Source organism: Salmo salar, chromosome 10 (genome assembly GCF_965601325.2).
Source record: "Salmo salar chromosome 10, fSalSal1, whole genome shotgun sequence".
Lineage (NCBI taxonomy): Eukaryota > Metazoa > Chordata > Actinopteri > Salmoniformes > Salmonidae > Salmo > Salmo salar.
The window spans coordinates 113,165,716-113,176,106 of NC_138300.1; the positions used below are offsets into that span (position 1 = coordinate 113,165,716).

At 40.1% G+C, this 10,391-nt stretch overlaps 1 protein-coding gene across 1 annotated transcript in view; it reads left to right on the forward strand.

Annotated features, from left to right (window-relative positions):
* si:dkey-106n21.1 (solute carrier family 23 member 2) overlaps positions 1 to 5,586 on the forward strand; it is a 77,020-nt gene extending 71,434 nt beyond the window's left edge. The window contains exons 11-12 of the mRNA XM_014125661.3: positions 4,738 to 4,833; positions 4,990 to 5,586. Coding sequence (XP_013981136.1) covers positions 4,738 to 4,833; positions 4,990 to 5,171 — 278 coding nt within the window. The 3' untranslated portion in view covers positions 5,172 to 5,586. The remainder of the gene's footprint in view (positions 1 to 4,737; positions 4,834 to 4,989) is intronic.
* Positions 5,587 to 10,391: the final 4,805 nt, after the last annotated feature.

Genomic DNA, 10,391 nt, shown 5'->3' on the forward strand with positions numbered 1-10,391 from the left:
TCACCTCCCTCCCCCTTCACCTTCCTGTTAGGATTATTACAGCACAGCTGCTGCATTGGTTAAACATGGTGGTTATTATACAGGATCTTGTTACATGCACAAAGTACACCCCTGGGAATTACAGGAGCTAACCCGTGGATCGGAACTATTGACTGATGCCTCACCACCTTCCCGGATTATTGTTTACTGAACAGGTCCGTTTTGATGTGGGTTTTTTTCTCAGTCATCTACACTCAATAACCCACAATGTGAAAGAAAAAACATGGTTTACATTTTTTGGTAGCAAATCTTTTGAAAATTAATAGAGAAGTATTCACACCAATGAGTCAATACATTAGAATCATCTTTGGCAACAATTACAGCTGTGAGTCTTTCTAGATAAGTCTCTAAGAGCTTTGCAAACCGGGATTGTACAATATTTACACATTATTCTTAAAATAATTCTTCAAGCTGTGTCAAGTTGGTTGTTGATCATTGCTAGACAGCGAAGTCTTGCCATAGGTTTTCTAGCCGATTTAAGTAAAAACTCTAACTAGGTCACTCAGGAACATTCAATGTCATCTTGGTAAGCAACTCCAGTGTATATTTGGCCTTGTGTTTTAGGTTATTGTCCTGCTAAAAGTGAATTTGTCTCCTGGTGTCTGTTGGAAAGCAGACTGAATCAGGTTTTCCTCTAGGATTTTACCTATGCTTAGCTCTATTCTTTTTCTTTTTATCCTACAACACTCTCTAGTCCTTGCCAATGAAAAGCATACCCATAAGATGATGCAGCCACCACCATGCTCGAGAATATCAAGTGGTACTCAGGGATGTGTTGTGTTGGATTTGCCCCAAACACAATTATATGTATTCAGGACATAAAGTTAATTTCTTTGCCACATGTTTTTCAGTTTTACTTTAGTGCCTTATTGCAAACAAGATGCATGTTTAGGAATATTTTATTCTGTACAGGCTTCCTTCTTTTCACTCTGTCATTTAGGTTAGTATTATGGAGTAACCACAATGTTATTGATCCATCCTCAGTTTTCTCCTATCACAGCCATAAACTCTGTAACAGTTTTAAAATCCCTGAGTGGTTTCCTTCCTCTCCGACAACTGAGTTAGGAAAGGCGCCTGTATCTTTGTAGTGACTGAGTGTGTTGATACACCATCCAACGTGTAATTAATAACTTCACCATGCTCAAATGGATATTCCATGTTTTCTCTTTATTTTTACCCATCTACCAATAGGTGCCCTTCTTTGCGAGGCATTGGAAAACCTCCCTGGTCTTTGTGGTTGAATCTGTATTTGAATTTCATTGCTCAACTGAGGGACCTTACAGATAGTTGTATGTGTGGGGTACAGAGATTAGGTAGTCATTCAAAAATCATGTTAAGACAGTATTATTGCACACAGAGTCAGTCCATGCAACTTATGTGACTTGATAATATACTCTAGGGGCTAGGGGGCAGTATTTCTACCCAATTTAAACCCAATTTAAACAGTTTACTACTCTGGCCCAGAAAATTGAATATGCATATTATTAGTAGATTTGAATAGAAAACACTCTGAAGTTTCTAAAACTCTTTCAATGGTGTCTGTGAGTATAACTTGACGTTACCCTACGATAGGGTAACGTCCGTCGTGCCCATTTTCAACGGCCTACTAATCAGACTCAGAAGCTAAGATATGCATATAATTAATACCTGTGGATAGAAAACACCCTAAAGTTTCTAAAACTGTTTGAATGGTGTCTGTGAGTATAACAGAACTCATATGGCAGTCAAAACCCCGAGACCGATTGAACCAGGAAGTGGAATTCTGAATTGTGGACTCAACTTCACGTCGTTGCCTATTATTCACACCGTGAGCTATCGTTATTTGAGCACTTCCTATTGCTTCCACAAGATGTCGCCAGTCTTTACAAAGTGTTTTGAGCCTTCTACTGTCGAAACTCAGTGAATGAGACGCGTTGGAAATTGGTCACAGGGGGAGGGCCATCACCATTATGACGCCGGCGGCCCTGTCTACCCCCACCTTTGGAAACGTTTTGAAACACAATGAAATTATCCCCCTCGAATCTTATTGGCTCTCTTGTTGAAACAGGCCCTGAAGATTTATGTTATACAACGTTTGACATGTTTGAACGAACCTAAATGGGAAAAAAATAATTATTTCGAAACGGCTGTGGCGCGAGAGTAGTTGGATACACCATTCGGACGCGCTAACAACAGCAAGCTAATGGAACATAAAGGATGGACTTTTTCGACCGAAAATACATCTGTTGTGGACCTGGGATTCCTGGAAGTGCTTTCTGATGAAGACAACTAAAGGTAAGGGATTATTGACAATATTATACAACATTAGATGTGATATGCGATTGTTCCAAGATGGCGCCGAGCTGTATTTACTAGCTCATTTTCTGAGTATCGCATCCCCTTTTATCGCTAAGTGTGATTACCCAGTAAAGTTATTTTTAAATCTGGTATGACAGGTGCTTTCAAGAGATATTCATCTATAAATCTTAGAATGACAATATTACATTTTAAACATGTTTTCGAATAGTAATTCAGTAAATTGTAGCTCTGTTTCCCCGGATTGCATTTGACGGGAAAATAGTTAGTCAACGTCAGACGCCGATGTAAAATGCTGTTTTCATATATAAATATGAACTTTATTGAACAAAAGAATGCATGCATTGTGTAACATGATGTCCTAGGTGTGTCATCTGATGAAGTTTGTAAAAGGTTAGTGCTGCATTTAGCTGTTTTTTGGTTATTTGTGATGCATGTGGTTGGTCGGAAAATGGCTATGTTGCTGCTTTTACGATGGACTCCAACATAATCTAATGATTTGCTTTTCCTGTAAAACCTTTTTGAAATCGGACGACGTGGGTCGATTCAGGAGAGGTGTATCTATAAAACGATATGAGACAGTCCTATATTTGAAAAAATATATATATTACATTTCGTTATGCTAATGTCGCTAGGAGTTTTCCCTGGATTTTCCCTGGATTTTGATCCCGCTGACGGGACGAGACGCTGAAGAGGATAACAGAACTCATATGGCAGGCAAAAAAACAGAGAAAAATTGAATCAGGAAGTGGGAGAATTTAGAAATGTAGTTTTTGTTTAGAATCCCTTGGAAAACTACAGTGAAATAGGATTTACGTTACACCTCCTAACTCTTCCATTGGCTGTCAACAATCTTTATGAACAGGTTTCAACCATCATCTGTTACCGGGCAGATCATTTTGGCTCAGTCAATCATTGGCCAGTCTGAGGAGAGGTGTCTTATGATGCACGTACACATGACGTCATCGTCTTTTTATTTTTCCTCTGGGATGAATAGCTATTGCCCGGTTGTAAAATTATCGCAATTTTACGTTAAAGAATACCCTAAAGGATTGATTGTAAACATCATTTGACGTGTTTCTACAAACGGTAATGGAACTTTGAACATTTTGTCTATGGATTTGAGTCCACGTAACATGACATTGTAAAGTGTTGTGGATGGGTCAACAAAACGGACGTATTTGGACATAAATGATGGACTTTGCAGAACAAATGAACATTTCTTGTGGAAGTGGGTGCCCATCCGAGTGCATTCCGCCGAAGATCAGCAAAGGTAAGTAAATATTTCGAACATATTGTTAGAGATTTGTCGACGCCGTGGTTGTAGGCTAACTATAGCTTAGCATTGAAGGCTAAGTTCTGTACTCAGAATATTGAACAATGTGCTTTTTCCGTAACGTTATTTTGAAATCTGACAAAGTGGTTGCATAAAGGAGTAGATTATCTCTAATTCTTTAAATAATTGTTATAACATTTTTCAACGTTCATGAGTTCTTCCGTAAATTAAATGTGCCTATTCACCGGAAGTTACGGGGAGAAAACATTTTCTGAACGCCATGCGCCAATGTAAGAATTGGGTTTTTGGATATAAATATAAACTTGATCGAACAAAAAAATGCATGTATTGTCTAACATGATGTCCTAGGAGTGTCATCTGATGAAGATTGTCAAAGGTTAGTGCTTAATTTTAGCTGTATATCTGGTTTTGTGATGGCTATCATGCTTGGAAAATTGCTTTTTTTTTCTTTGCTGAGGTGCTATGCTAAAATAATTTAATGTTTTTCTTTCACCGTAAAGCCTTCTTGAAATAAGACAATGTGATTGGATTAACGAGTTGAGTATCTTTAAAATGCCGTATAATACTTGAATTTTAATTTTTAGATTATTTTGTTTTGAATATCGCGCCGTGTTATCTCACTGGTTGTTGTCCAACCAATCCCATTAGCGGGATTGTAGCCTCAAGAGGGTATTAAGCAAATCTTTACTCCTATACTTATTTAGGCTTGCCATAAGAAAGGCGTTGAATACTTATGATTCAACACATTTCAGCTTTCATTTCATTATTTTGTAAACATTTCTGAAAACATAATTACACTTTTACGTTATGGGGTATTGTGTGTAGTCCAGTGACACCACATCTCAATTTAATCAATTTGAAATTCAGGCAGTAAAATCAAGGGGTGTGAATACTTTCTGAAGGCACTGTACATGTTGTCCACATTAGATATTCTGCTAGATTGATTTCCAAGTAAGGCACAAATGCCCCCGAAGCAATATCCTGGTTCTCTTGTACCAAAATCATCTATTGAAACCAGTAAGGCGGAGAACCATGCAATGATAGGTGAAACATAGCTGGTTTGTACTGTATTTCTACAGAAGATAACCATATCTTTGTTTTCACAGGGATAAAAGAACTGGACCAAGTTATAGTTGTTCTCTTCACTACACACATGTTCATCGGTGGGTTCTTTGGATTTGTATTGGACAATACGATTCCAGGTGAGCCAATACACCAACAGTATACATCCATATGATTACATTCCACATGTGCAAGCTTAAACGCTCATCCAAGACACTGATTTCACAGTCAGGTTATGGCCACAATTGGATTCACATGGATTCATGAGGAGGTTTCAATCGTTTTCATTTTTACAGGCACCGAAAAAGAGAGGGGCATTAAAAGTTGGCGTACGAAAGTGACAGAGGAAGGCAGCACAATGATGACAGACCGGTCCTGCTACGATATACCTTTTTGTACTAACTGTTTACAGAGGTTCAAGTTCTTCCAGTACCTGCCTTTCCTTCCGTCTTACAAGTCTCCAGAACTTAGAACATAAGAATGGCTCCAGTCTTAACTGGACCCCAGGAAGACTAGCGGTGGCTAAGGTGCCAACTAATGGAGATCTGAAGAATAAAGAACAAAGAACTTGTGATTAGCACACTGTTAGCACCGCTAGCATTCTCCACCACACTTTTAGACTGAGTCTGCCAGCAGCTGTGGCTTTACTGCCAATGGCATCATAACATAACACAGGGAGGTGGGTACAGACTTGGAACTGTCCCACACCTGGTTGTGTTCTTCTCTCTTGTTTGTCAAAATCGAATGCAATTACATTCCATTGCACTGGAAGCGAAGGCGAATTCGCAAATGCATATGAATTACATACAGTGAGGGAAAAAAGTATTTGATACCCTGCTGATTTTGTACGTTTGCCCACTGACAAAAAGATTATCAGTCTATAATTTTAATGGTAGGTATATTTGGACAGTGAGAGACAGAATAACAACAAAAAAATCCAGAAAAACGCATGTAAAAAATGTTACAAATTGATTAGCATTTTAATGAGGGAAATAAGTATTTCACCCCCTCTCAATCAGAAAGATTTCTGGCTCCCAGGTGTCTTTTATACAGGTAACAAGCTGAGATTAGGAGCACACTCTTAAAGGGAGTGCTCCTAATCTCAGCTTGTTACCTGTATAAAAGACACCTGGGAGCCAGAAGCAATCAATCAATCAGATTCCAAACTCTCCACCATGGCCAAGACCAAAGAGCTCTCCAAGGATGTCAGGGACAAGATTGTAGACCTACACAAGGCTGGAATGGGCTACAAGTCCATCACCAAGCAGCTTGGTGAGAAGGTGACAACAGTTGGTGCGATTATTCGCAAATGGAAGAAACACAAAGGAACTGTCAATCTCCCTTCGGGCTGGGGCTCCATGCAAGATCTCACCTTGTGGAGTTGCAATGATCATGAGAACGGTGAGGAATCAGCCCAGAACTACACGGGAGGATCTTGTCAATGATCTCAAGGCAGCTGGGACCATAGTCACCAAGAAAACAATTGGTAACACACTATGCCGTGAAGGACTGAAATCCTGCAGCGCCTGCAAGGTCCCCTTGCTCAAAAAAGCATATATACATGCCCGTCTGAAGTTGCCAATGAACATCTGAATGATTCAGAGGACAACTGGGTGAAAGTGTTGTGGTCAGATGAGACTAAAATGGAGCTCTTTAGCATCAACTCAACTCGCTGTGTTTGGAGGAGGAGGAATGCTGCCTATGACCCCAAGAACACCATCCCCACCGTCAAACAAGGAGGTGGAAACATTATGCTTTGGGGGTGTTTTTCTGTTAAGGGGACAGGACAACTTCAAGGCATCAAAGGGACGATGGACGGGGCCATGTAGCTTCAAATCTTGGGTGAGAACCTCCTTCCCTCAGCCAGGGCATTGAAAATGGGTCGTGAATGGGTATTCCAGCATGACAATGACCCAAAACACACGGCCAAGGCAACAAAGGAGTGGCTCAAGACAAAGGAGTGGCTCAAGAAGAAGCACATTAAGGTCCTGGAGTGGCCTAGCCAGTCTCCAGGCCTTAATCCCATAGAAAATCTGTGGAGGGAGCTGAAGGTTCGAGTTGCCAAACGTCAGCCTCGAAACCTTAATGACTTGGAGAAGATCTGCAAAGAGGAGTGGGACAAAATCCCTCCTGAGATGTGTGCAAACCTGGTGGCCAACTACAAGAAACGTCTGACCTCTGTGATTGCCAACAAGGGTTTTGCCACCAAGTACTAAGTCATGTTTTGCAGAGGGGTCAAATACTTATTTCCCTCATTAAAATGCAAATCATTTTATAACATTTTTGACATGCGTTTTTCTGGATTTTTTTGTTGTTATTTTGTTTCTCACTGTTCAAATAAACCTACCATTAAAATTATAGACTGATCATTTCTTTGTCAGTGGGCAAACGTACAAAATCAGCAGGGGATCAAATACTTTTTTCCCTCACTGTATTTAAGTCAAGACTTTGGTCCTTTGTCAATTTCATTATGTTATGTTGGTTGTCATATACCTCAAAGATGAATGTGCCTTATCAACAAAATCTTTGTGAAAAGAAGGCGTCTGCCAACTAACTGAAGCTTGTTGAACATGTAACACAAAAAAGAAACTCTCCCGATATCCAAACTCATTTACTACATAGTATTAAGTGATGTATTGGACAAGTATACTTAGTAATATGCTAGCGTGGATATTATATGTACTAGTCAGCTTGACATTGCACATTTTTTCTGCAATTGATCAACTTCGCTTATGAAGGGCTATTCTTCTAAACAGTGCTTCTCAATCATGTACCTGGGGACCCTTAGCACTACACACCTGATTCAAATCATCAAAGCTTGATGAGGATGATGATGATGATGATGATGATGGATACCATTTGATCTTGATGATGATCAACGTTTGATGATGATCATGGATTCTCCATCTACTCCATCTCAAACCATGTAAAGGGCTCAGACTGTTTTTGCCCTGACACTACACAGTTGATTAAAAAATTAAACTCGTTTTTTTTTATTTCATTTAATTTAACTTTGATATTAACAGGGATTCCCATTGGGACCAAGGTCTATATCACAAGAGGGTCCTGCTAATACAAATTTAAAAAATACAAATTTATTAAAGAAAAACAATCACATTCTTCAGCAAAAAGGTCCCCAATCAACATTTATAACTCTCAGCGAGGTACCATAACATTCAGTTGTAGGGAACTCAGTAGATTGTTCCATACATTGGGTACAAAGAAACTAAAAGCAGTTGTACCTAACTCTGAGGAGACTGGAGGCCTTTCTAGAGTTAGCAATCCCTGATACTGAGTATGGTCACTCATACGTCTAAAGGTTATTGACGGAGTTAAGGTATGGCGCTTTTAAATAAAAAGAGGGCGATTTTTATTTTTTATTTAACCTTTATTAAACTAGGCAAGTCAGTTAAGAACAAATTCTTATTTACAATGATGGCCTACCCCGGCCAAACCCGGACGACACTGGGCCAATTGTACACCGCCCTATGGAACTCCCAATCACGGCCGGATGTGATACAACCTGCCGATGAATCGACCTGCGTGACTTCAAAGAGCCTACTTTTTGGTAAAGAATGCAATGATGTGTACTGAATTTGTCGCCCGTAATAAAACAAAGTGTGCTATGGTAAACTGCATCTAATGGCTTTATTGAAGCGGCATCTGCATTCATATAGATGATGTCAACATAGCCTAGAACCGTCTGGAACGTCGAATGACCCTCTTTCTACTGTTAAGTGAGCGGCAGGACATATTTATATAGAAGAAGCACATTTTTATTCTTAATTTCTTCACTAACTCATCAATATGCTTTCTAAAAGACAGCCCGTTGTCTATCCAGATGCCCAGATATTTGTAAGCAAGGACACAATCTCAGCGGGCACCATCCGAGGTGGATTTTCTTTATAGTTTGGGTAATTTTTGATGCGTTCTGGAAAACAACATATACTTAATTTTTCCCGCATTCAATACTAATTTAAGGTCAATAAAAAAAAAAATCTAATTCACTTAAAGCAGACTAGAGATTACATAGAGCCTTGTACAGCTCAGAGTTACATCCAGAGTTACATCCAGCATCCAGCTCAGAGTTGCATCCAGCATCCAGCTCAGAGTTACATCCAGCATCCAGCTCAGAGTTACATCCAGCATCTGTCTCAAAGTTACATCCAACATCCAGCTCAGACTTACATCCAGCATCCAGCTCAGAGTTACATCCAGCATCCAGCTCAGAGTTGCATCCAGCTCAGAGTTACATCCAGCATCCAGCATCCAGCTGAGAGTTACATCCAGCATCCAGCTCAGAGTTACATCGAGCATCTGGCTCAGAGTTACATCCAGCATCCAGCTCAGAGTTACATCCAGCATCCAGCTCAGAGTTACATCCAGCATCCAGCTCAGAGTTACATCCAACAGCCAGCTCAGAGTTACATCCAGCATCCAGCTCAGAGTTACATCCAGCATCCAGCTCAGAGTTACATCCAGCATCCAGCTCAGAGTTAAATCCAGAGTTACATCCAGCATCCAGCATCCAGCTCAGAGTTACATCCAGCATCCAGCTCAGAGTTACATCCAGCATCCAGCTCAGAGTTACATCCAGCATCCAGCTCAGAGTTACATCCAGCATCCGGCTCAGAGTTAAATCCAGAGTTACATCCAGCATCCAGCATCCAGCTCAGAGTTACATCCAGCATCCAGCTCAGAGTTACATCCAGCATCCAGCTCAGAGTTACATCCAGCATCCAGCTCAGAGTTACATCCAGCATCCAGCTCAGAGTTACATCCAGCATCCGACTCAGAGTTAAATCCAGAGTTACATCCAGCATCCAGCATCCAGCTCAGAGTTACATCCAGCATCCGGCTCAGAGTTAAATCCAAATGTCAAAGGAAGGCCAAGAACATCATTAAGGACCTCAATCACTTGATCCATGGACTGTTCACTTGGCTACCATCTGACAGACAGAGACAGTACAGGTTCATCAGAGCCAAGACAGAGAGACAAAAAAACAGCTTCTATTATCAGGCCATCAGACTTTTCAACAGCCATCACTAGCCAGGTGATGCACACTCACTCACACAAAACACACAAGCTTTTACACACACATACACCTCGTAATCACAAACACACTAACATACACACACACAGCCGATGCTCGTGTCACATATTATAGAGATATTGAACTACTTGACACTTCCTGTTTCACATGGTGTATTGAAATACTGCATCCCGACAAAGCTGCTTCTAATATTTCTACTACTGTACATTGTATTTTAGTTACACTGTTTATACAAACCACATATTTATTTATATACTGGATTCTTGACATACTGTAGCTGTACATATCATTCGTAGTATATCTTGTGTAAATTCTCCGGATGTACATATGTATAGATTGCATTTTGACTACTGCTGCAGTGTTATTTGGGTTGTTAATTGGATTCATCCCACCGTTCTTGATTTCTTTTTTTTTAATTCTTATATATTTTTTTACGTTTTAATTATTTGTGTACTTGTTTGATGTTCTACTGCATTGTTAGGAGCTAGTAACATAAGCATTTCGCTGCACCCACTATAACACCTGCTAAACTGGGTACGCCACCAATAAACTTTGATATGATTTCAGAGTACAGCTGCAAGCAACCCGATCGTAAAGCCCATCGTAAATTTGGTTTGACTTTGGATATCCCTATGAGGCTAGTT